General features: G+C 39.8%; 2 protein-coding genes across 3 annotated transcripts in view; both read right to left on the minus strand.

Moving 5' to 3' along the window:
- Nucleotides 1-24,619, minus strand: part of LOC133546752 (gastrula zinc finger protein XlCGF57.1-like) — a 732,377-nt gene that overhangs the window by 373,068 nt on the left and 334,690 nt on the right. The window lies entirely within an intron of this gene.
- Nucleotides 606-23,869, minus strand: LOC133546764 (zinc finger protein OZF-like). 2 transcript variants are annotated; one of them, XM_061892586.1, is made up of 3 exons: nucleotides 23,741-23,869; nucleotides 21,760-21,982; nucleotides 606-1,671 (listed from the first exon to the last, which is right to left on the minus strand). In XM_061892586.1, the coding sequence occupies exons 2-3, from the start codon at nucleotides 21,980-21,982 to the stop codon at nucleotides 734-736; spliced, it is 1,161 nt and encodes a 386-aa protein (XP_061748570.1). In that variant the 5' UTR covers nucleotides 23,741-23,869; the 3' UTR covers nucleotides 606-733. The 2 variants fall into 2 exon arrangements, with proteins under 2 accessions (XP_061748570.1, XP_061748571.1); XM_061892587.1 differs by lacking the exons at nucleotides 606-1,671; nucleotides 23,741-23,869 and adding an exon at nucleotides 7,585-8,784 and having other exon boundaries at nucleotides 21,760-22,248.

Raw genomic sequence — 24,619 nt, forward strand, 5'->3', positions numbered from 1 at the left:
CAATTGGTATGTGTTTGTTTGGCATTAAATGTGGGTGGAGGGAAAGGCTGGATGCAAATATAGCTACAAATGAGGCATAACGATGCAATATGTACATACAGCTAGCCTAAATAGCATGGTAGCATCGATTAGCATGCCATGCTAATCGATGCACACGCCACGTAAGTCAACTTGAATCCGTTCCTGATCGTGTTGTTACACCTCCGACAACACACCGACGAGGCATGATGTCTCCAAGGGACGGAAAACAGTAGTAAAAACAAAAAATAACAGAGCTGATTTGACTTGTGTGTGTAATGTGTTTGAGAAAATAGTGGATTGCTTCCCGTTGTAACGTCACAGGTGAAAGGTCATTGCTCCGACAGCGAACAATTGAAAGGCGTTTAAATCGCCAAATTCACCCTTTTAGAGTTCGGAAATCCGTTAAAAAAACATATGGTCTTTTTTCTGCAATATCAAGGTATATATTGACTCTTACATATGTCTGGTGATAATGTTCTCCTTTAAAATTGCAATTTAGTAAACTAAAAAGGTCGCATTGGCATGTGTTGCAATGTTAATATTTCATCATTGATATATAAACTATCAGACTGCGTGGTCGCTAGTAGTGGCTTTCAGTAGGCCTTTAAATTTAACAGTAGAAGATGAGAGGCACTACATACAACATCAAATATACATTCATATTAAACATGCTGTGTTTTTAAAGTACATTTAAGACAATCACTAAGTGTTTTTAAATCCCTGCAGCTTCCATGACTGTTACACACTTGTGTTTACTGTCCTGATACTTATGCCAGAACATCTTATCACACACAGTGCAACTAAATGCTTTCTCTCCAGTGTGTGTTTTCATGTGTGAGGACATGTTAGGCTTTGTGGAGAAAGTCTTCTTACAAACAGAGCAAGTAAAAGGTTTCTCTCCAGTATGTGTTCTCATGTGTGAGGACATGTTAGACTTTGTGGAGAAACTCTTCTGACAAACAGAGCAAGTAAAAGGTTTCTCTCCAGTGTGTGTTCTCATGTGTCTGGTCATGGCAGGCTTAACGGAGAAACTCTTCTTACAAACAGAGCAAGTAAAAGGTTTCTCTCCGGTGTGTGTTCTCATGTGTGTGGTCATGTGTTGCTTTGTGGAGAAACTTTTCTTACAAACAGAGCAAGTAAAAGGTTTCTCTCCAGTATGTATTCTCATGTGTACTGTAAAATCACTCTTCAGTCTAAATGATTTCTCACATTCAGAGCAGTCAGAGTCTTTGTTGTTAGTGTGATGTCTCGCATCACCTTTAGAGTCATTTTTACTCTCCAAAGGTTTTTGGATGTGGTCACTGTGATCAGAAGAGTGTGACATCATGTGGTCCATGTCTGACAGTGGAGCAAAGATGCTGTCTGGTTCTGACTTTATATGTTCACAATGCTCTCCATCAGCTTCTGTGATGTGTTGACTTACAAGCTCCGCCCCTCTGTTCTCCTCACTTTGACTGTGATGAAGCTGTAAGGACTGAGCTTCATATTCATCATTAGCCTCCACCAACCTTTGAAGCTGCTTCCACAGTTCCTCCTCTTCTTCTTTAATGTGGGAGGGGGGCTGTAGCTCCTTCTGTCCCACACTGGAGCTCCACTCCTGCTGCTTGGAGGGAATCTCTTCATGACTCTCTGCTGACACCTGCTGGACGTCTGCAGAACATAAAACACAAATGAGGTGTTACTGTATAGAAGTTTGCAGTATTCAAACTATTCACATGTGAGCTAGGCCAAACAGACAGTGATGGGCAAGCAACCTGGAAAATGTAATAAGCTAAGCTACAAGTTACTCTCCATTAAATGTAGCTAAACTATCCTCAGAGAATTGTAGCAAGCTACACTACACGCTACACTGCAAAAGTAGCTTGCCACATCAAAGCTACATTTAACAGCATTTCTATCTATTGGCCCACATGTATAATATCAATGTTAATGTAACTGAGAGTGTACAAATGGACCCAGTGAGGTTCCATTGCTGTTAACTACCTGTCATTCAGCTGGGGATACCTTACAACTACCTCAAGGGGTCCCCGCAATCCACTGTATGTATTTATTCATTTATTTTATTTCTACCCTTCTTGAGACACCATCAAGGAAAAGTAGCTTCCGTATGAGCAGGTGTGAACAAGTTAGGACATACATCATGGTCCCAATACGGAAAACCATTGCATCGAATAGAGAATGTCTCATTTGCACCCCTGCTGGTGAAATCTATCAAAATGAGGGTGGTCCCAAAAAGGAGGAATTTTTCAAATTGACTGTGTGTCAGTTTTGAATGTGTTCCCCTTCTGAGCAAGATATGAAATAACAAGTGTATGTAAGACATTGAAATGTGCCCCTTTTGGCCAAAATTATTTAAAAAAATATGTTTACACACACACACAGAGAAAGAGAGAGGCAGAGAGAGAGAGAGAGAGAGAGAGAGAGATCGTAATAACATCAAATAAATAATGTATCAATCAATGATTATTTATATAGCCCTAAAACACTAGTGTCTCAAAGGGCTGCACAAACCACAACACAAACCACAACGACATCCTCGGTAGAGCCCACATAATGTAGAATAAAAACCAGTTAAAAAACAGAATCCAAAAGAAATTTACAAAAGGCTTATTTTTTTATATTGGAATAGTATGTATATTTTATTAATGTTGTAAATATAAATCTTGATATATCTAAAAAGGGGGAACCTAAAGAGGTAGGCATTTTTCAGAGGTCTCAAGAAGGTCACACATACAAGAATGTACAGTATATGTGTGTGTGTGTGTGTGTGTGTGTGTGTGTGTGTGTGTGTTTTGTACAAACCCTGTTTCCATATGAGTTGGGAAATTGTGTTAGATGTAAATATAAACAGAATACAATGATTTGCAAATCATTTTCAATCCATATTCAGTTGAATATGCTACAAAGACAACATATTTGATGTACAAACTCATAAACATTTTTTTTTGCAAATCATTAAATTTAGAATTTGATGCCAGCAACATGTGACCAAGAAGTTGGGAAAGGTGGCAATAAATACTGATAAAGTTGAGGAATGCTCATCAAACACTTATTTGGAACATCCCACAGGTGTGCAGGCTAATTGGGAACAGGTGGGTGCCATGATTGGGTATAAAAACAGCTTCCCAAAAAATGCTCAGTCTTTCACAAGAAAGGATGGGGCGAGGTACACCCCTTTGTCCACAACTGCGTGAGCAAATAGTCAAACAGTTTAAGAACAACCTTTCTCAAAGTGCAATTGCAGGACATTTAGGGATTTCAACATCTATGCTCCATAATATCATCAAAGGGTTCAGAGAATCTGAAGAAATCACTCCACGTAAGCGGCATGGCCGGAAACCAACATTGAATGACCGTGACTTTCGTTCACGAATCTCTAAATGAAATCACCACATGGGCTCAGGAACACTTCAGAAAACCACTGTCAGTAAATACAGTTGGTCGCTACATCTGTAAGTGCAACTTAAAGCTCTACTATGCAAAGCGGAAGCCATTTATCAACAACATCCAGAAACGCCGCTGGCTTCTCTGGGCCCGAGATCATCTAAGATGGACTGATGCAAATAGGAAAAGTGTTCTGTGGTCTGACGAGTCCACATTTCAAATTGTTTTACGAAATATTTGACACTGTGTCATCCGGACCAAAGGGGAAGCGAACCATCCAGACTGTTATCGAGGCAAAGTTCAAAAGCCAGCATCTGTGATGGTATGGGGGTGCATTTCCACTTCCTGGGAAACTGATCAAGGAGCTCTTTGTATTATTAGGTTCATCAGTACTAAATATTATAAACTTATCACTTTCCTCGGGCACTGTTCCCCTAGCATTCAAAAAAGCGGTTATTCATCCTCTTCTTAAAAGACCTAACCTCAATCCTGACCTCATGGTAAACTACCGACCGGTGTCTCACCTTCCCTTTATTTCAAAAATCCTCGAAAAAATTGTTGCGGGGAAGTTAAATGAACACTTAGCGTCTAACAATCTATGTGAAACCTTTCAATCCGGTTTCAGGGCAAATCACTCCACGGAGACAGCCCTCGCAAAAATTACTAATGATCTATTCCTAACGATGGATTCTGATAAATCATCTATGTTACTGCTCCTCGGTCTTAGCGCTGCTTTCGATACCGTCGATCATAATATTTTATTAGAACGTATCAAAACACGAATTGGTATGTCAGACTTAGCCCTGTCTTGGTTTAACTCTTATCTTACTGATAGGATGCAGTGTGTCTCCCATAACAATGTGACCTCGGACTACGTTAAGGTAACGTGTGGAGTTCCCCAGGGTTCGGTCCTTGGCCCTGTACTCTTCAGCATCTACATGCTGCCGCTAGGTGACATCATACGCAAATACGGTGTTAGCTTTCACTGTTCTGCTGATGACACCCAACTCTACATGCCCCTAAAGCTGACCAACATGCCGGATTGTAGTCAGCTGGAGGCGTGTCTTAATGAAATTAAACAATGGATGTCCGCTAACTTTTTGCAACTCAACGCCAAAAAAACGGAAATGCTGATTATCGGTCCTGCTAGACACCGACCTTTATTTAATGATACAACTCTAACATTTGACAACCAAATAATTAAACAAGGCGACACGGTAAATAATCTGGGTGTTATTTTCGACCCAACGCTCTCCTTTGAGGCACACATTAAAAGCGTTACTAAAACGGCCTTCTTTCATCTCCGTAATATCGCTAAAATTCGCTCCATTCTGTCCACTAAAGACGCTGAGATCATTATCCATGCGTTTGTTACGTCTCGTCTCGATTACTGTAACGTACTATTTTCGGGTCTCCCCATGTCTAGCATTAAAAGATTACAGTTGGTACAAAATGCGGTTGCTAGACTTTTGACAAGAACAAGAAAGTTTGATCACATTACGCCTGTACTGTATATACCTTTATATACATATATACATACATATATACCTATACTGTATATACCTTTATATACATATATACATACATATATACCTATACTGGCTCACCTGCACTGGCTTCCTGTGCACTTAAGATGTGACTTTAAGGTTTTACTACTTACGTATAAAATACTACACGGTCTAGCTCCATCCTATCTTGCCGATTGTATTGTACCATATGTCCCGGCAAGAAATCTGCGTTCAAAGGACTCCGGCTTATTAGTGATTCCCAAAGCCCAAAAAAAGTCTGTGGGCTATAGAGCGTTTTCATTTCGGGCTCCAGTACTCTGGAATGCCCTCCCGGTAACAGTTCGAGATGCCACCTCAGTAAAAGCATTTAAGTCTCACCTTAAAACTCATTTGTATACTCTAGCCTTTAAATAGACTCCCTTTTTAGACCAGTTGATCTGCCGTTTCTTTTCTTTTTCTCCTATGTCCCTCTTTCCCTTGTGGAGGGGGTCCGGTCCGATCCGGTGGCCATGTACTGCTCGCCTGTGTATCGGCTGGGGACATCTCTGCGCTGCTGATCCGCTTCCGCTTGGGATGTTTTCCTGCTGGCTCTGCTGTGAACGGGACTCTCGCTGCTGTGTTGGATCCGCTTTGGACTGGACTCTTGCGACTGTGTTGGATCCATTATGGATTTAACTTTCACAGTATCATGTTAGACCCGCTCGACATCCATTGCTTTCCTCCTCTCCAAGGTTCTCATAGTCATGATTGTCACCGACGTCCCACTGGGTGTGAGTTTTCCTTGCCCTTATGTGGGCCTACCGAGGATGTCGTAGTGGCTTGTGCAGCCCTTTGAGACACTAGTGATTTAGGGCTATATAAGTAAACATTGATTGATTGATTGATTGTAGAAAATGGATGGACGGATGCCCAAGGCATGGTTAACTTACTCATCTGTGAAGGCACCATTAATGCTGAAAGGTACATACAGGTTTTGGAACAACATATGCTGCCATCCAAGCGCCGTCTTTTTAATGGATGCCCCTGCTTATTTCAGCAAGACAATGCCAAGCCACATTCAGCACGTGTTACAACAGCGTGTTTTCGTAGTAAAACAGTGCGGGTATTTTCCTGGCCCGTCTGCAGTCCAGACCTATCTCCCATGGAAAATGTGTGGCGCATAAAATAGGACAGCGAGACCCCGGACTGTTGAACAACTGAAGGTCTACATGAAACAAGAATAAAAAATAATTCCACTTTCAAAGCTTCAACAATTAGTTTCCTCAGTTCCCAAACGTTTATTGAGTGTTGTTAAAAGAAAAGGTGATGTAACACAGTGGTGAACATGCCCTTTCCCAACTACTTTGGCACGTGTTGCAGCCATGAAATTATAAGTTAATTATTATTTGCAAAAAAAATAAAGTTTATGAGTTTGAACATCAAATATTTTGTCTTTGTAGTGCATTCAATTGAAAATGGGTCCAACTCAAATGGAAACAGGGTTTGTATTTGTGCCCATCTTGAGATATCAACAAGGAAAAGTAATTTCCATATGAGGACTGGTGAACAAATTAGGACATAAATCATACTCCCAATAGAGAAAACCATTGCATCTAATAAAGAGGCAAATACAAGAGTCTGTGAACATTTCTCCAAAGTCAGGATTTTTTTGTTGATTTAATGTGCATAAAAATTGTACATTGACATGTGCAAAGACAGGAATATATGATAAAACAAGACGGCAGATAAAGAAGGACTAAAGGACATCCCTATTCATCCCCCTCTGGTCAACATATGAAATAACAAGTCAGTCTAAATATCTGAAGTGCTCCCCCTCTGGCCAACGTATGTAATAACAAGTGTAAGTAAGAAATTGAAATGTGCCTCCTTTGGCCAAAATGTACAAAATAAATATGTATACAGAGAAATACTTCAAAAACGTCAAGTAAATAATGAAGATTAAAAGCCAATTACAAACAAAACATTTAAATATATATATATATATATATATTCAAATTAACTAAAAGCTTACATTTCTTTCACATTTTAAGAGTATGTTAATATCCATCCCATCCATTTTCTACCGCTTATTCCCTTTCGGGGTCGCGGGGGGCGCTGGCGCCTATCTCAGCTACAATCGGGCGGAAGGCAGGGTACACCCTGGACAAGTCGCCACCTCATCGCAGGGCCAACACAGATAGACAGACAACATTCACACTCACATTCACACATATAATGTTGTAAATATAAACTGTTATATATCTACAAAAAGTGGTCTTAAAGAGGTAGGCCCTGTTACATCTAATAGAGAGCCAAACACTAGATAGAGTCTGTGAACATTGCTCCAAAGTCAATATTTTTTATTGATTGAACGTGCATACAAAAGTGAACGTTGACAGGTGCAAAGGCAGCAATATATGATAAAACAAGACGGCAGCTAAGGAAGGACTTCCCTATTCATCCCCAAAAAAGACGCCAGGTGAGCAGCTGATTTGACCACTTCCAGTGCTGACGTAAGACAACCCGCGTCCCATATGTTGTTTTTTTTAATAAAATAAGTTTGTTTCCATCAAATAATCAACCATTTTGTGTGATCAGTTTAACAGTAAAGAATATGCATAATTAATAATCATACACATTTACACACACAGAAAAAAGAAAAAGAATGACGGAAAAAGGAATAGGCTGAAGCCAAAGCTTATACAGTATGTGTCTTGGCACTAAGAGGGATTACCCCCAATACTTCTTAGATGGAAATAAACATAATGACAACATAAAGGAGGTAGTTAAAAGCCTTTGTAAATATTGGACCAAAATTGGAAGAAAGGATTCCAGACCCAGTTTTAACTGAGGACTATATTAATAAATCCCAACTCCATGTTCCTCAGTAATGTGACACATGAGGAAATAGTTATAGTCGTGAAGAAATGCAAATCTAAGACTTCAACTGATAGTAATGGAATTGATATATAAAAGATAAAAAAGGTAATTGAAGAGATCTCAGGACCCTTAATGTATATCAGTAACCTATCATCTCAAACAGGTACATTCCCAAACAAAATGAAAATAGCTATAGTTTTACCAATTTATAAAGATGGAGACAAACACCAATTTACAAATTATAGACCCGTTTCTTTACTTCCACATTATTCTACAATCATTGAAAAACTGTTCAATAACAGATTAGAGAGTTCATAAATAAACATAGAATACTCGATGAGAGCTAATACTTCAACTTTGATGGCTTTAATTGAAATGACAGAAAAAATGACCAATGCAATAGATAATAAAAAATGTGCAGCAGCAGTGTCTATGGATCTAACTAAAGCATTTGACACAATTAATCACAATATTTTAATCAAAAACTTAGAATGATATGGCATGAGATGGGTGGTCCTTAACTGGATTAGAAGTAATTTAACCAACAGGAAACAATACGTAAAGCTAGGTGAACACACTTCTACAACACTAAATATATCCTGTGGTGTACTTCAGGGATCAATACTCGGACCAAAATTGTTCAATCTTTATGTAAATGACGTTTGTAAAGTTACAAAACATTTCAAGTTAGTATTATTTGTGGATGATACAACAGTGTTTTGTTCAGGAGAGAACACAGAAGATAATTGTCAGAAAAATTGTGTAATTTATCAAATAATTTACACAATTATTTGGAGCCTTTTAAGAAGAATGCTTGTAAAAGTTCACTGGACTTCCAGACGGTCAGATGGCAGAGTCTGCCCAACTTCCACAGGAACTCTTTTAAGTATTTTTACAAACTCTTTATTTGATCTATTTTATGGGCCCTCTTCGAACAATTTTATGGGACTTTCTTTGAAGTGTTCGGAACCGAAGGCAAAGCTGATCACGACGCTCTTCCATGAGGAAGCAGCTGTGGGAAGAAGGGGGGTGAAAATCAAATAAAGAACGAGGAGAACGGTCTGGGGAAGAAATGCAGGAATGGTAAAGACAGGACCAGGCTGTGTCTCTTCTCAAGCTTGAGTCCAAATTTAACTCTGTCTCTGTTTGATTACTTGTTTGTTGTCTCATTTAATAGATGTCAACAGTGTTTGAACCGGACATCTTCTTGGTCCTTCGAGGCGGATTCCAACACGTCTGACGATTCCAGCAAGAGTGAGTGAAACCAGAGACCATGGCATCCAAATCCTGATTGAGGAACTGCGTTTCTTCATTTTGGCTGGAATTGGACGACTGACGGAATACCGAGGACAAAAGGAAGGAACGCAGAGTTCAGTGAGTATGTTTTAAATTACAAAGAAAGAGCGGGTAACTAAGGGTTACGACGTATGGAAAGACCGTGTAACTAAGGGTTTCGACGCATATACAAACCCTGTAAATCCTAGGCTCTAACAGGTAAAAAGGCTAATGCTATGGGTGACGGAGCTTGCAATGGGAATATATATATATATATATATATATATATATATATATATATATATATATATATATATATATATATATATATATATATATATATATATATATATATATATATATATATATGTCTTGATTGGATTATCCAGAGAATAGTGCTCGATACCGTGGTAGAGCGCAATATGTAGGTGTGGGCAAAAATCACAAGACTACTTCATCTCTACAGAACTGTTTCATGAGGGGTTCCCTCAATCATCAGGAGATTTTAATGGAAGCATTCACATACAATGGTTTATATAGGGCACAGAGTGGGTGGGTACAGGCAGGCGTAGGGTGTGGTGATTGGCTCATGTGTTACCTAGGAGGTGTTTCCGTCTGTGGCGGCATGTTGAAATGATTTCACTGCGCTTGTTGAGGGATGATAGATCTGGATGATATATAATAAACAGTTTCTCTTTTAAGCATAGGTTGCATCTTTTATTACCACTGTTGTAAGGTGTGCTGGATGCAAGAATTTGCCATGTTATTGAATATTCAACATTATTGTCTTTGAGGTTCCAAATGTGTTTGCTGAGTTCTGTAGAATTCCGCAAAGTCTGGTTTCTAAACGAGGCGTTGTGATTATTCCATCTTGTTTTGAACGCTCCTTCGGTTAATCCTACGTACGTGTCGGATGTGTTAATGTCCTTGCGTGTTACCTTTGCTTGGTAAACGACTGATGTCTGTAAGCACCTTCCGTTGAGAGGGCAATCAGGTTTCTTGCGACAGTTACATTCATTATTGGTTTCAGAGTCGTTTAGTCTGGGGGTAGGCAGTCCTTTTGCAATTGCTTTGTTGTGGTTTGAAATGATTTGTTGCATGTTATTCATACAGCTGTAGCTCAATTTAATGTTGTTCTTGTTGAATATTTTTCTTAGGGTGTTGCCTTTGGGGAAGTGTTTGTCGATCAGAGTGAGGAACTTGCGGCCGATGTTGGTTGAGACGTTTTTACTGAATGGCGGATTGTACCAGATGATGTTGTTTCGTTTTCTGCTCTTTTTTGGTTGGTTTCCTGGAGTGGGTTCATAGGTGAGGGTGTAGAGATGAAGTAGTCTTGTGATTTTTCCCACACCTACATATTGCGCTCTACCACGGTATCGAGCACTATTCTCTGGATAATCCAATCAAGACATATTCCGCTCCAAATTGACGTTTGTTGAGCACTGTACGACGATCCGAAATGGAAAAGTTCAGCATCGACTACTCCACGAAGAACATTCCCATACCCGCGCAGAAGGACTACAAGCAAAGACTCATACAAAAGAAGGAACACTTCCTAAGAAGGATGCGGTGGAAAGCACACTTTTTCCTCCACCCTGAAACAAAAGGAACGCAAAAGGAAACTTACGGATTCAAATCTACCAAGAACCCACCCACAGTCAAGGAATTAAAGGACTTTGAGAACGACATGCTCAAAATGATACAATCAGTTTAAGCCAGCCCGCAACCCATTCCTCACTAAGCTGAAAAACGACACGGAGCACATCAAGAAAGTAAGCAACCTCATCATAGCCGCCGATAAAACCACAAACTTCTACAGAATGGACACACCAGAACATAACTCTTTACTGGACAAAAACATCACCAAATCATACAAAAAAGCGCAACCCAACACTTTACAGAACATCCACCTGGAAAACAAGCGGATCGCAACCGAACTGGACATTGGGGACAGGGTGGACGCCACAGCCAACAAAGAAGCCTTCATCACATTGAAGGACCACAAACCCAACTTCGCAAATAACCCAACATGCCGACTAATAAACCCAACTAAATCCGAAATAGGAAAAATCAGCAAAATAATCCTGGACATAATCAACACAAAAATCAAGGACAAAACACCACTCAACCAATGGAGAAATACAGCAGCAGTAATCAAATGGTTTAACAACATCCAAGACAAACAACAACACAACTTTATCTCCTTCGACATCGAAGAATTTTACCCTTCCATCAAGCAAGACCTACTGACCCAAGCACTAAACTTCGCCTCGGACTACGACTCAATCACAGGCAACGAAAGAAACATCATCATCCACGCAAAGAACTCCATACTCATCCACAACAGTACACCATGGCAAAAAAAGAACAATTCAACATTTGACGTTACTATGGGGAGTTTTGACGGAGCAGAAACGTGCAAACTCGTTGGGAGTTTCCTCCTCTCCCAGCTTGCTAGCCTCAACCTGAACCTTGGTATTTACCGTGATGACGGACTGGCAGTGTGCCGCGCCTCGCCAAGGAGCAGCGAGAACACCAAGAAGCGCATATGCCAAATCTTCAAAGAAAACGGCCTACGGATCACGATTGAAGCCAACAAGCAAACCGTCAACTTCCTCGACGTTACTTTCAACCTGAGAAATAACAGCTACCAACCATTCACGAAACCCAACACAACACTCCAATACGTGCACCATGACAGCAACCACCCACCCACCACCACGAAAAGAATACCTACCGGAATTAATAAAAGGCTATCGATGCTGTCATCTAGCAAAGCTGAATTCGACCAAGCAACCCCCCCCGTACCAGAAAGCACTTGATGAAAGCGGATACAACTTCACCCTCACCTATGAACCCACTCCAGGAAACCAACCAAAAAAGAGCGGAAAACAAAACAACATCATCTGGTACAATCCGCCATTCAGTAAAAACGTCTCAACCAACATCGGCCGCAAGTTCCTCACTCTGATCGACAAACACTTCCCCAAAGGCAACACCCTAAGAAAAATATTCAACAAGAACAACATTAAATTGAGCTACAGCTGTATGAATAACATACAACAAATCATTTCAAACCACAACAAAGCAATTGCAAAAGGACTGCCTACCCCCAGACTAAACGACTCTGAAACCAATAAGGAATGTAACTGACGCAAGAAACCTGATTGCCCTCTCAACGGAGGGCGCTTACAGACATCAGTCGTTTACCAAGCAAAGGTAATACGCAAGGACATTAACACATCCGACACGTACGTAGGATTAACCGAAGGAGCGTTCAAAACAAGATGGAATAATCACAACGCCTCGTTTAGAAACCAGACTTTGCGGAATTCTACAGAACTCAGCAAACACATTTGGAACCTCAAAGACAATAATGTTGAATATTCAATAACATGGCAAACTGTTTATTATATATCATCCAGATCTATCATCCCTCAACAAGCGCAGTGAAATCATTTCAACATGCCGCCATAGACGGAAACACCTCCTAGGTAACACATGAGCCAATCACCACACCCTACGCCTGCCTGTACCCACCCACTCTGTGCCCTATATAAACCATTGTATGTGAATGCTTCCATTAAAATCTCCTGATGATTGAGGGAACCCCTCATGAAACAGTTCTGTAGAGATGAAGTAGTCTTGTGATTTTTCCCACACCTACCTACATATATATATATATATATATATATATATATATATATATATATATATATATATAATAAAAACATATATATAATAATAATAAAAATTCCGGGAATTCAACATTGGAAATAAGCTAAAAATTAAAAATCTAAAAACTGAAGAGGCCAATATACTGAAGGTAAACGGGACCGCGAAAACTGAAACGTCCTTAGCCATAAACAAACATACTGGAGGGCGGCAGAGCCCACAATGAATTGAAAAATCTGTAAGCCATATCCTGAGGGGCGACGGAGTCCAAAACCCAGACCTGAAATGCTCTTTTCAGAAAACTGACATTTATTCCGTGAAAAACAATAATCTGGAGAGTGTCGGAGTCCACAATGAAAAATTTAAATTTCCGCCGATCAATATACTGAAAAGTGTGAATGTGAGAGTGAGTGGAAGTAATTGCCATTAGGCTATCACTCCATATTAAAGTTGTGATGATTTAATATTCAAGACACCTCCACGATAATATAAATTAAATCATTATCTTACAACAAAGACAAAAGTAGTCCTTATAAGTTCGGCTCTCAAGGGGACGACGGATTACTCCAAATTTACAAAATGGGAAAAGAGACAAGTAAACCAAAGGATAGTCCAAAAGATGAACTAAAATGTAAAGATTGGAAGGTAATCGAAAAACAGGATCCTGATGGAATCAAATGTTTAAATAAATGGATAAATTATTAAAAATTTGAGGTGACAATAAAAAACAACCAAATTAGTAGAACTTAAGAGGCGCCATAAAAGCAAACACAAAAGGCAATCTTAAAAAGATGAAAGGGCCAGAGAGAAGGGAGAGAGAGAGAGACAGTAAGGGGGGTGAGAAGGTGTTATATTGCAGAAAGGTGAGATAGGACACTTCAACAGGCAGAAGAGAGAGACAGAGGAAAAAGTAGATATAAGATGGTTAAAAAAGGCACATTAGAAGATAATGAGTGTACAAAGCCTCATGTCTGAGAGTTCAGAGTGTACCAAATATACAGGAAACGTCCTGACCTCAATTTGGCTCAGTGTGCCAAACACTGCACCTACAGGAAACAGATGTTTGAACAATAACGAACATAACAGGAAACCAAGCAAACACTGCACATACAGGAAACAGATGCTTGAGCAACAACCAACATAACAGGAAACCAAACTCTCAGACAGATCGCTTTGGGTTTTCCTGGTACTACTGTTGAAGTGTACTATACGATCTCCACTCTCTGCAGACTGCGTTCAATAAAATACTTCTACTTGACTCAACTCCTGCCTCCTCGAATTGTTTTCCTGCTCCCGGCCCGGGTGAGACGGCACTGAAAGTGCGTCTCAACAAAGAATATATAAACCATGCACTCCATGCGGAAAAAGTAGTAAAAAAGAAAATAAAAGACAGCAACAACAACAGCAGTTACACCCCTACTGCGTGTTGGCGTTTGTGGCAGAGAAGGACATTTTGCAAGAAACTGTCCTGAGAAAAAATAAAAATATATATAAAAATTAACAAAGTAACTCAGCATGACTGTTAAAAGACGACACCAATTAGTCATGTTGTCAGCGTATGCCATGTAAGATCGCTGCAAACTTGTTTGTTTGTTTGTTAGTTTGTGTTTAAGTGTGTATCTTTCTAGGTACAAATAGTGTAAAAACCCCGAGGTTCAAATAAAAATAAAAATAGTTTAAAATAAAATTAAAATAGGAGAACATTTCATAGTGCTAGAGTGAGATAAAACTAAAAATAGATGAAGAAATGAGAAGAAATCATAAGAATTAATTCAAAATGGAATAAACTAATGCGTACGACAGAGATAATGTGGGGGTATTGAAATAAGATATGAATAAATTGTAGACTGAAGAGATACATGTATGTTTGTGTATAGAAATAGCGCTGTTATATATGCAAATATATATATGTATATTTTTAAAATAATGGAACAAATACAAACCTAGATTAATAACTATAATAAGTGTTCATATGTATAGCATGATAAAGTGGGATATGCGTTTATTCGCTGAGGAAAGAAGAAAAAAAAAGAGAAACACTTTTCAAGTGGTGCTGACCCTTTGCCCTTAGGAGTGCAAGCACACACTCAAACACAACTTTCTGTGTGTGTGTGTGTGTGTGTGTGTGTGTGTGTGTGTGTGTGTGTGTGTGTGTGCGTGGTGCACTGGGGAGGTGTGAAAAAGAATGTAACACATGTAAGTTTAAAGTAGATTTAACTTTGAAGTGTAGTATAACATTCTTAGGTTAAATTATGTTTTAGACATTTGCACTAAACCATACATCTAGGTGTTGAGTTAAGATAAAAAATGAACATAAAATACAATAAACAAGGAGACATGACAATCAAAACAACTATCAGTTAGCAATAGACAACTATTTGCTTAGAATATTGTTGAATAATAATTGCAAATAAGAATAAGAAATAAGAAATATAAACAATGGGAAGAATGTAGATTCTGAGGGCAAAAGTATAGATTAAGTGGCATATAAACAGTTAAGTGAGTTTAAAATGTTACTTAAAAAAATTACATGAAGTAATATGTATAAAATTTGAATTAGGAGAAAAATAACATTGGCGTTATTAAATCATCTACATAGTGAAGGATACAAAGTAAGGAAAATAAAAGTCCAATTATGCAAAACAGAAGTAAAGTATGTCGGACATTGTCTAAACAAAGATGGACGCACTATTGTGGAAAGTAGAAAAACCACAAACAAAGAAGCAAATGAAGTAATTTTTAGGATCAACTAATTAGATACCAAATTATGCTGAAATAGTAACTCCATTAAAAAAATTAATGTAAAAAAATGTAAAAAAAAATCTGTACAGTGGAATTCAGAAGCTGAAGCAGCATTCTGTGAAATAAAAATATAATAGTATGTATGGTTGTTACAGCAACGAAAATTGTGAAAGCTATCAAATGACCATCAAATTACTCAATGCAAGATGCAGAATTAGTAACACTAATAGAAGCATGTAAAGTAATGAAAGATCTAAAGGTCACAATATACACAGATAGCCAATACACATTTTCAACAGTGCACACATTAGCATAACACTGGAAGAATATAGGAACGTCAACAGGAAAACCTGTAAAACATGGAGAATTATTGGGAAAAAATGAGTAAAAGCAGTACAGCTACCAGCTAAAATAGCAATATGCAAATGTGCAGCACACACCAAAGGAGCAGACGCAGTGTCACTGGGAGGTGTGTTTGCTGACAGAGCAGCAAAACAAGGAACAGGAAAAAGAAATACACATTTACAATTACAAATTAGTGACATAAATAATGATATACTAAAATATATGCAACAACAAAGTACTCCAAAAGAAAAAGATAAATGAATACAAAAAAAAGAGTCACGTTGTACAAAGAATACATCTATGTATGTCCAGACAATACACTAATCGGACCAAACAATCAGTAGAAGTGGGTAGCAGTTGTGAGCCATAGGTGAACTTATGGCTCAACAGGAGGGACATGACTAGAAGTACCATACTTCCTATAGTTTAATTCATACAAAAAATAAAAAAAATGTATTCAACATCTATGCATGGATTTTATTGAACTAAATGAGAGTGAAGGAAAACATTATTGTCTGGTCATAGTAGATGCATTTTCAAAGTGGGCAGGAATATTTCCTGAAGGAAAAGCAGATGTGCTAACAGTAGCAAAAGCATTATGCAAGAGTTAGTACAAATGTACAGTATATGAACCTTACAAGTACAACAGGACTAAGACCCTTTGAAATAATATTTGGAAGACCTTGTCAGCTCCCAAAATTTTGAAAAATCAATGAAAAGGAAACATTGGCATTCTCCAAGGGGGGAGAGAGGTTGTAAACAACTAAGACAGCAGTAAAGATAGTGGAAAGACCAAGCTGACTACACTTAGCACATTGTAAAAAGGTCATATAATGGAAAAAAAAGTATTTGGGATTGTATTTGTCTTATTAAAGGGACATGTTAACTAGCACACTACAAATTCCACTGTCACAGTTGTGTCAAAGTTTGATAATAATTGGTTCCTGTTTTGGCAATTAATTTGTTCCTTATGGCAGAGCAAGTAGGAAAAGCTACACAAATTGATTGTGTTGTATGTAAAAGCCCAGACAATTGCTCGAGATGAGTCAAAAAGGTTTGATTGAAGTAATGAGCAAAACAAAATTTACCTGTAGCTAAACAGACAAAACAGAAACTAATATTTGATAAATATGTAAAATAATAAAATGAAAAATAAAAAGAAGCTAATTATACCTGCATTGACACGTACAACAGTTAGGAAACTTATCATAAGATAACTGCTTACACGTAGTAAATGTATGGATATTTGTACAAGGATTGTTAACATATCTGAACAGTTTTGATACCTGAACATTGGAAAATAACTAGACATGATGTAAACTGGCAAAGTGTTTTAGATCTAACTTGATCGATCCAATGGATGTCCAAAGAAGTGTATCTGACGACTATAAATTGGTAAATTAAGTTGTAGCTGGATTTGAATCCTCCGTCTACTGGTGGTGTACGATAAACAAGAATGTTGACAGAATAAACTACGTCTACTACAACGTAGAGGGATTAGAAAATTACACAGGCCGACTTGAAGCCGTCGCTGATCAACTCGTCGCCACCTTCCTTATGGCTTTTCAAAACCGTATAACGCTAGACATGTTGTTAGTGGAAAAAGGGGGCGTGTGCACAATATTTGGTGAACAGTGTTGCACGTTCATACCAAACTACACTGATGCAGAAAGTAGCCTGACCAAAGCACTGGAAGGCCTGCACACCCTTAACGGTAAGATTAAAAAGTATTCTGGCATAGATACATCTATGTGGGAGGGGTGGTTGGACGTGTTTGGCAAATACAAGTCTTTGATATTTAGTATCTATGGCCGTGTTCAACAAGACTGACGTTGTGTGGATTTTGTTATATTTCCTGTCTGTGTTCTCTGCTTAACCGTCTTGATTACCACAGCGATTAGCCCAGCAGACAATAAAGCTGTTCAGACGCACTTTCTGGCGGACGACAGAGAAGATGAATCTGACGACGAGAATACCTACCTGGATGGTGTTCCTGATTTATTTCCAGAAATGTCATAATAAATTAAAAAATACCGGACAATTCTGCAAACTTCATGGCTGGCTCACATCGTGGTCACTCCGTGATCACTTACGACCGCCAGACACTTCTGGATGTGTATAGATCGGGCCATTTTGGACTGATAGACGCGTGCTTGCTAGACCTGCTAGCTAGCATGGGAATACTTCGGCGGCTACATCCAGCGGCCTGTGAAGCAGGGGAGTATAGTAGCAGCGGAGGCCGTCTACGGAGCAGATGCCAGCGGTGTGATCGGAAACGCGGATGCCGAGCGGGGCTCTCCCTTAGAGATAGGGTGAGAAGCTCTGCCATCCGGGAGGAACTCAAAGTAAAGCCGCTGCTCCTTCACATCGAGAGGAGCCAGATGAGGTGGTTCGGGCATCTGGTCAGGATGCCACCCGAACGCCTCCCTAGGGAGGTGTTTAGGGCACGTCCGACCGGTAGGAGGCCACGGGGAAGACCCAGGACACGTTGGGAAGACTATGTCTCCCGGCTGGCATGGGAACGCCTCGGGATCCCCTGGGAAGAGCTAGACGAAGTTGCTGGGGAAAGGGAAGCCTGGGTTTCCCTGCTTAGGTTGTTGCCCCCGCGACCCGACCTCGGATAAGCGGAAGAAGATGGATGGATGGATGTTTACTTGACTCACTTCCTGGGAAACTTATCAAGGAGCTCTTTGTATTATTAGGTCCATCAGTGCTAAATATTATAAACTTATCACTCTCCTCGGGCACTGTTCCCCTAGCATTCAAAAAAGCGGTTATTCATCTCCTCCTTAAAAGACCTAACCACGAACCTGACCTCCCGGTAAACGACTGACTGGTGTCTCACCTTCCCTTTATTTAAAAAATCCTCGAAAAAATTGTTGCAGAGCAGCTAAATGAAAACTTAGCGTCTAAAAACCTGTGTGAAATCTTTCAATCCGGTTTCAGGGCAAATCACTCGACGGAGACAGCCCTCGCAAAAATGACTAATGATCTATTGCTAACGATGGATTCTGATGCGTCATCTATGTTGCTGCTCCTCGATCTTAGCGCTGCTTTCCATACCGTCGATCATAATATTTTATCAGAACGTATCAAAACACGAATTGGTATGTCAGACTTAGCCCTGTCTTGGTTTAACTCTTATCTTACTGATAGGATGCAGTGTGTCTCCCATAACAATGTGACCTCGGACTACGTTAAGGTAACGTGTGGAGTTCCCCAGGGTTCGGTCCTTGGCCCTGCACTCTTCAGCATCTACATGCTGCCGCTAGGTGACATCATACGCAAATACGGTGTTAGCTTTCACTGTTATGCTGATGACACCCAACTCTACATGCCCCTAAAGCTGACCAACATGCCGGATTGTAGTCAGCTGGAGGCGTGTCTTAATGAAATTAAACAATGGATGTCCGCTAACTTTTTGCAACTTAACGCCAAAAAAACGGAAATGCTGATTATCGGTCCTGCTAGACACTGACCTTTATTTAATAATACAACTCTAACATTTGACAACCAAACAATTAAACAAGGCGACTCGGTAAAGAATCTGGGTGTTATCTTCGACCCAACTCTCTCCTTTGAGGCACACATTAAAAGCGTTACTAAAACGGCCTTCTTTCATCCCCGTAATATCGGTAAAATTCGCTCCATTCTGTCCACTAAAGACGCTGAGATCATTATCCATGCGTTTGTTACGTCTCGTCTCGACTACTGTAACGTATTATTTTCGGGTCTCCCCATGTCTAGCATTAAAAGATTACAGTTGGTACAAAATGTGGCTGTTACACTTTTGACAAGAACAAGAACGTTTGATTATATTACGACTATACTGTATATACCTTTTATATAGAGATATACATATATATATATATATATATATGTTTATACTGGCTCACCTGTACTGGCTTCCTGTGCACTTAAGATGTGACTTTAAGGTTTTACTACTTATGTATAAAATACTACACGGTCTAGCTCCATCCTATCTTGCCGATTGTATTGTACCATATGTCCCGGCAAGAAATCTGCGTTCAAAGGATTCCGGCTTATTAGTGATTCCCAAAACCTCAAAAAAGTCTGCGGGCTATAGAGCATTTTCAATTCGGGCTCCAGTACTCTGGAATGCCCTCCCGGTAACAGTTTGAGATGCCACCTCAGTAAAAGCATTTAAGTCTCACCTTAAAACTCATTTGTATACTTTAGCCTTTAAATAGACTCCCTTTTTAGACCAGTTGATCTGCCATTTATTTTCTTTTTCTCCTCTGTCCCACTCTCCCTTGTGGAGGGGGTCTGGTCCAATGGCCATGGATGACGTACTGGCTGTCCAGAGTCGGGACCCAGGATGGACCGCTCGTCCAGAGTCGGGACCCGGGATGGACCGCTTGCCTGTGTATCGGCTTGGGACATCTCTGCGCTGCTGATCCGCCTCCGCTTGGGATGGTTTCCTGCTGGCTCCGCTGTGGACGGGACTCTCGCTGCTGTGTTGGATCCACTATGGATTGAACTTTCAGAGTATCATGTTAGACCCGCTCGACATCCATTGCTTTCCTCCTCTCCAAGGTTCTCATAGTCATCATAGTCACCGACGTCCCACTGGGTGTGAGTTTTCCTTGCCCTTATGTGGGCCTACCGAGGATGTCGTAGTGGTTGGTGTTGTGGTTTGTGCAGCCCTTTGAGACACTAGTGATTTAGGGCTATATAAGTAAACATTGATTGATTGATTGATAATTATGAAGGAAAAATTGATGTTCAATCCCGAGTGTAAACATAGCTTGTTTCAAGGGAAGTTAAACAATAACTGAAAATCGCAAGAAGAAGTTATTAGGGATACGAAGATTATGGGGAATTTATTTGATAAACAGGGGGGAATATCAGAAGAATTCAGTGTAAATTATCAAATAAAACCTTGTATTACATTGTGTTCCTGACGAGAAGAAAAAAGGCTGGAGCTTTCCAAGAAGAATGCTGGACTTCCAGGCGGACAGATGGCAGAATCTGCCCAACTTCCAGAGGAACTCTTTTAAGTATTTTTACGAACCCTCTTTGATCTATTTTATGGGACTTTCTTTGATCTGTTCGGGAACCAAAGGCAATGCTGGTCATGACCCACTTCCATGAGGAAGCAGCTGTGGGAAGGAGGGGGGTGAAAATCAAATAAAGAACCACGAGAACGATCTTGGGGCAGAGCATGGTGCAGGATTTGTACAGGCAGTACAATGGCCATGCCTCTCCTCGGATCCGAGTATAAATTGAATTCTGTCTCTGTTTGATTCTTTGCCTTTTTGTCCTGTTTAATAGATGTCATCAATGTTTGAACCTGACAGATGGAGGTCTCGCAACTACGGTAAGCAGCTGCCAACTTCATTTTCCCCCGTAGAAGAAGAAGTACGTTGGACACCCCTGATGTAAAGGATGCATAACGTAACCCCAGCCTCTACTCAGTGGCCTAGTGGTTAGAGTGCCCGCCCTGAGATCGATAGGTTGTGAGTTCAAACCCCGGCTGACTCATACTATAGAATATAAAAATGGGACTCATTACCTCCCTGCTTGGCACTCAGCATCAAGGGTTGGAATTGGGGGTTAAATCACCAAAAATTATTTCCGGGCGCGGCACCACTGCTGCTCACTGCTCCCCTCACCTCCCAGGGCGTGATCAAGGGTGATGAGTCAAATGCAGAGAATAATTTCACCACACCAAGAGTGTGTGTGACAATCATTGGTACTTTAACTTTAACTTTACTGTTCCATCTATTCTATGCACCTTATAATGCGGTGTGCTTTATATATGAACAAAGTTTTAAAATAGGCCAATCATTGAAGGTGCACCTTATAATCCGGTGTGCCTTATAGTGTGGAAAATACGGTATATCTCCATCTTTAGTGATAAATGTGTCCCCCGGATAAACATGTGTCACAAACATTGTATTAGATGATATGTGGATGTTGTGCTTACTTGGACTGTGATGAAGCTGTGAGGACTCAGGTGGTTTGTCTTCATGCTCTTCAGTCTTCACAGAGACAACAGTCAGTGGAAACTTGCTGACATCAGCCTCCTCCTGCCCTACAGGACACTCTCCCTCCTGACTGATCCACACTTCCTCCTCTTCCTCTTTAATGTGGGGGGGCTGTGGATCCTCCTGCTGCTGAAGGGGACGTTCTTCTTGACGAGCGTTCATCTGTTGGACGTCCGCAAGACAACACAAACAAACTTCAGCTCAGATGTGTCAAATGTTTTTTAGACCATCAAATATAATATTTTCCAAGTGGACTGACACTACTTTGTGGTGATGTTCTTCTACACATGGAATAATCATCAGTTATTGATTATTATGAATTGTGTTATTGATCCTGTTTTCTGCATTTACATTAATTACTGATTAAAAAGTAACAACTTAAAGAAAACCTCCTGCTGGGATTGTAGTTCCGTCATGACTGCATGAAGTCAGTCTGCACGTATAAAAGTTTCATTGTGCTGCAGCATCAAGTGACGCCAACTGGCTCCTCCCACTACCAACCTACCAGCCAACCTTGACGTGCACCTCCAAAATAGTCCCACCTCACGTCAACGGTGACCAGGACTACAGAGCTGTGGTCCGTTGGCTTTACTTTTACGCACAATATCCTCTCCTTGTTTTCCATTACCTCCCTGCTTGGCACTCAGCATCAAGGGTTGGAATTGGGGGTTAAATCACCATAAATGATTCCCGGGCGCAGCACTGCTGCTGCCCACTGCTCCCCTCACCTCCCAGGGGGTGATCAAGGGGATGGGTCAAATGCAGAGGACACATTTCACCACACCTAGTGTGTGTGTGACAATCATTGCTACTTTAACTTTTTTCTGCGAAAGCAACATTTTTAACCCAACAGAAAACAAACAGAAGTGCAGCGAAGCACGTGGAACAAGTGCCAGTGAGTATGTATATATAAATATATACATATACACATATATATATATATATATATATATAAATGTATAAATATAAACAAATATTTAGAATATTTGGGTACCTCATGTTTCGACTACAAACAAAATATTGATGCAAATTCATTTTGTCTGCAGTATATTAAAGCTATTTTTTAATATTTAACATTTATTTAATTAAATATTTTAGTCCGACTGAATAAGCATTAATCGCTTACAATTGTGCAAATAGTGTATTCTTAATAACAAACACCAGTTAATTTAATTTCCATGATACGTCCACCCAATGCAGCTGAGATAGGCTCCAACACCCCCCACCCCCCTCGCAACCCCAAATAGGGACAAGCGGTAGAACAATGGATGGATGGATGTTATCAAGGTAATAGAAGTGCGTGCAAACATCATTTGTATTTATTGCTAATAAAGTTGACACCAACATAAAGCAGACCACTGCAATAATACATTATATTACACTGTCATCACAATAACAATAATATAATTATTTTTGTTCATCCTGTAAAGCATCTTTGAGTACACTGAAAAGCGCTATACCAAATAAAATGTATTATTATTATTATTATACCATGTGACTTATTCCAGACTCAAATTACGAGACGTTCATTTCTTTCTAGTAACAAATATTTAATGATGTTAAGTGTGACTGTAATATACAACAGAAACAGTTAAAGTATTAAATAAGTCAATATAATTCTCATAGAGAACATATAAAATACACTCCTAAAAAAAAAAAAAAAACAGTTAAAGTATTAAATAAGTCAATATAATTCTCATAGAGAACATATAAAATACACTCCTAAAAAAAAAAAAAAAACAGTTAAAGTATTAAATAAGTCAATATAATTCTCATAGAGAACATATAAAATACACTCCTCAAAAAAAACGCTCGCATTTGCTACAAAGGCCTGCTAGCGGGCTAACGCTAGCACGTTAGCTTCGAACAACATATGAGGTAAATAAGATAAATAATATGAAAATATATCATGTATATTACCTCATAAGCCGCGTGTACAAGAGAGGAGTGGAATATATTCTTCCTATTGTTACACCAGCAACTCTTTTTTGTCTTCTGTGGCCGGGCGAAGGAAGTGTGCACCACTCACTATTGTCCCGGTGAAACACGTGTTTGAAGGAAGTGTGCACCACTCACTATTGTCCCAGTGAAACACGTGTTTGAAGGAAGTGTGCACCACTCACTATTTTCCCATTGAAACACGCGTTTGAAGGAAGTGTGCACCACTCGCTATTGTCCCAATGAAACACGTGGTTGGCCAACATTTATTCCGGGGTTGAGAACACTTCGATGACGTCACACAGGAGGAAGCACAAAACAAGATGGCGTCTGGCGGAGATTACGTTGGTTTCTAGGTCTTAATTACAACGTACATGTGCACATGTGTGTCGTTTAACAGAGTAAACGTCGTTATTAATTGTTTGTATGCGGATACATTAGTCTGAGTGCACTTTGACGTGCTAGCCTAGCCTGCTGGTTAGCTTAGCTTGTTAGCTGCTAACAAAGAGAGGCGGAAGTGATCGACACATCAAAGCAGAGATCCAAAGTAAGTGTAAAGTGTTTTTATTGTGTGAACATGTCTACATTACAAATGATGTGAGTGTTGCTGAATCAGCAACTAACTGCTGCCGTTGAAGAAATATTTGTGATGTTGGAAAAAAAAAAAAAAACTACAGCAGAGTACAAGGAGGAACTTTGTCCAACAAAAGAGGAGAAGGAGCAACAACATCAACTACTGGACGCTGTTTTCAAGGAACATCAAGTTGTGTTACACATCCATTCTTCTATCCATCTTCTTCTGCTTATCTGAGGTCGGTTCGCGGGGGCAGCAGCCTAAGCAGGGAAGCCCAGACTTTCCTC

This window comes from Nerophis ophidion, unplaced genomic scaffold (assembly GCF_033978795.1).
Source record: "Nerophis ophidion isolate RoL-2023_Sa unplaced genomic scaffold, RoL_Noph_v1.0 HiC_scaffold_42, whole genome shotgun sequence".
Lineage (NCBI taxonomy): Eukaryota > Metazoa > Chordata > Actinopteri > Syngnathiformes > Syngnathidae > Nerophis > Nerophis ophidion.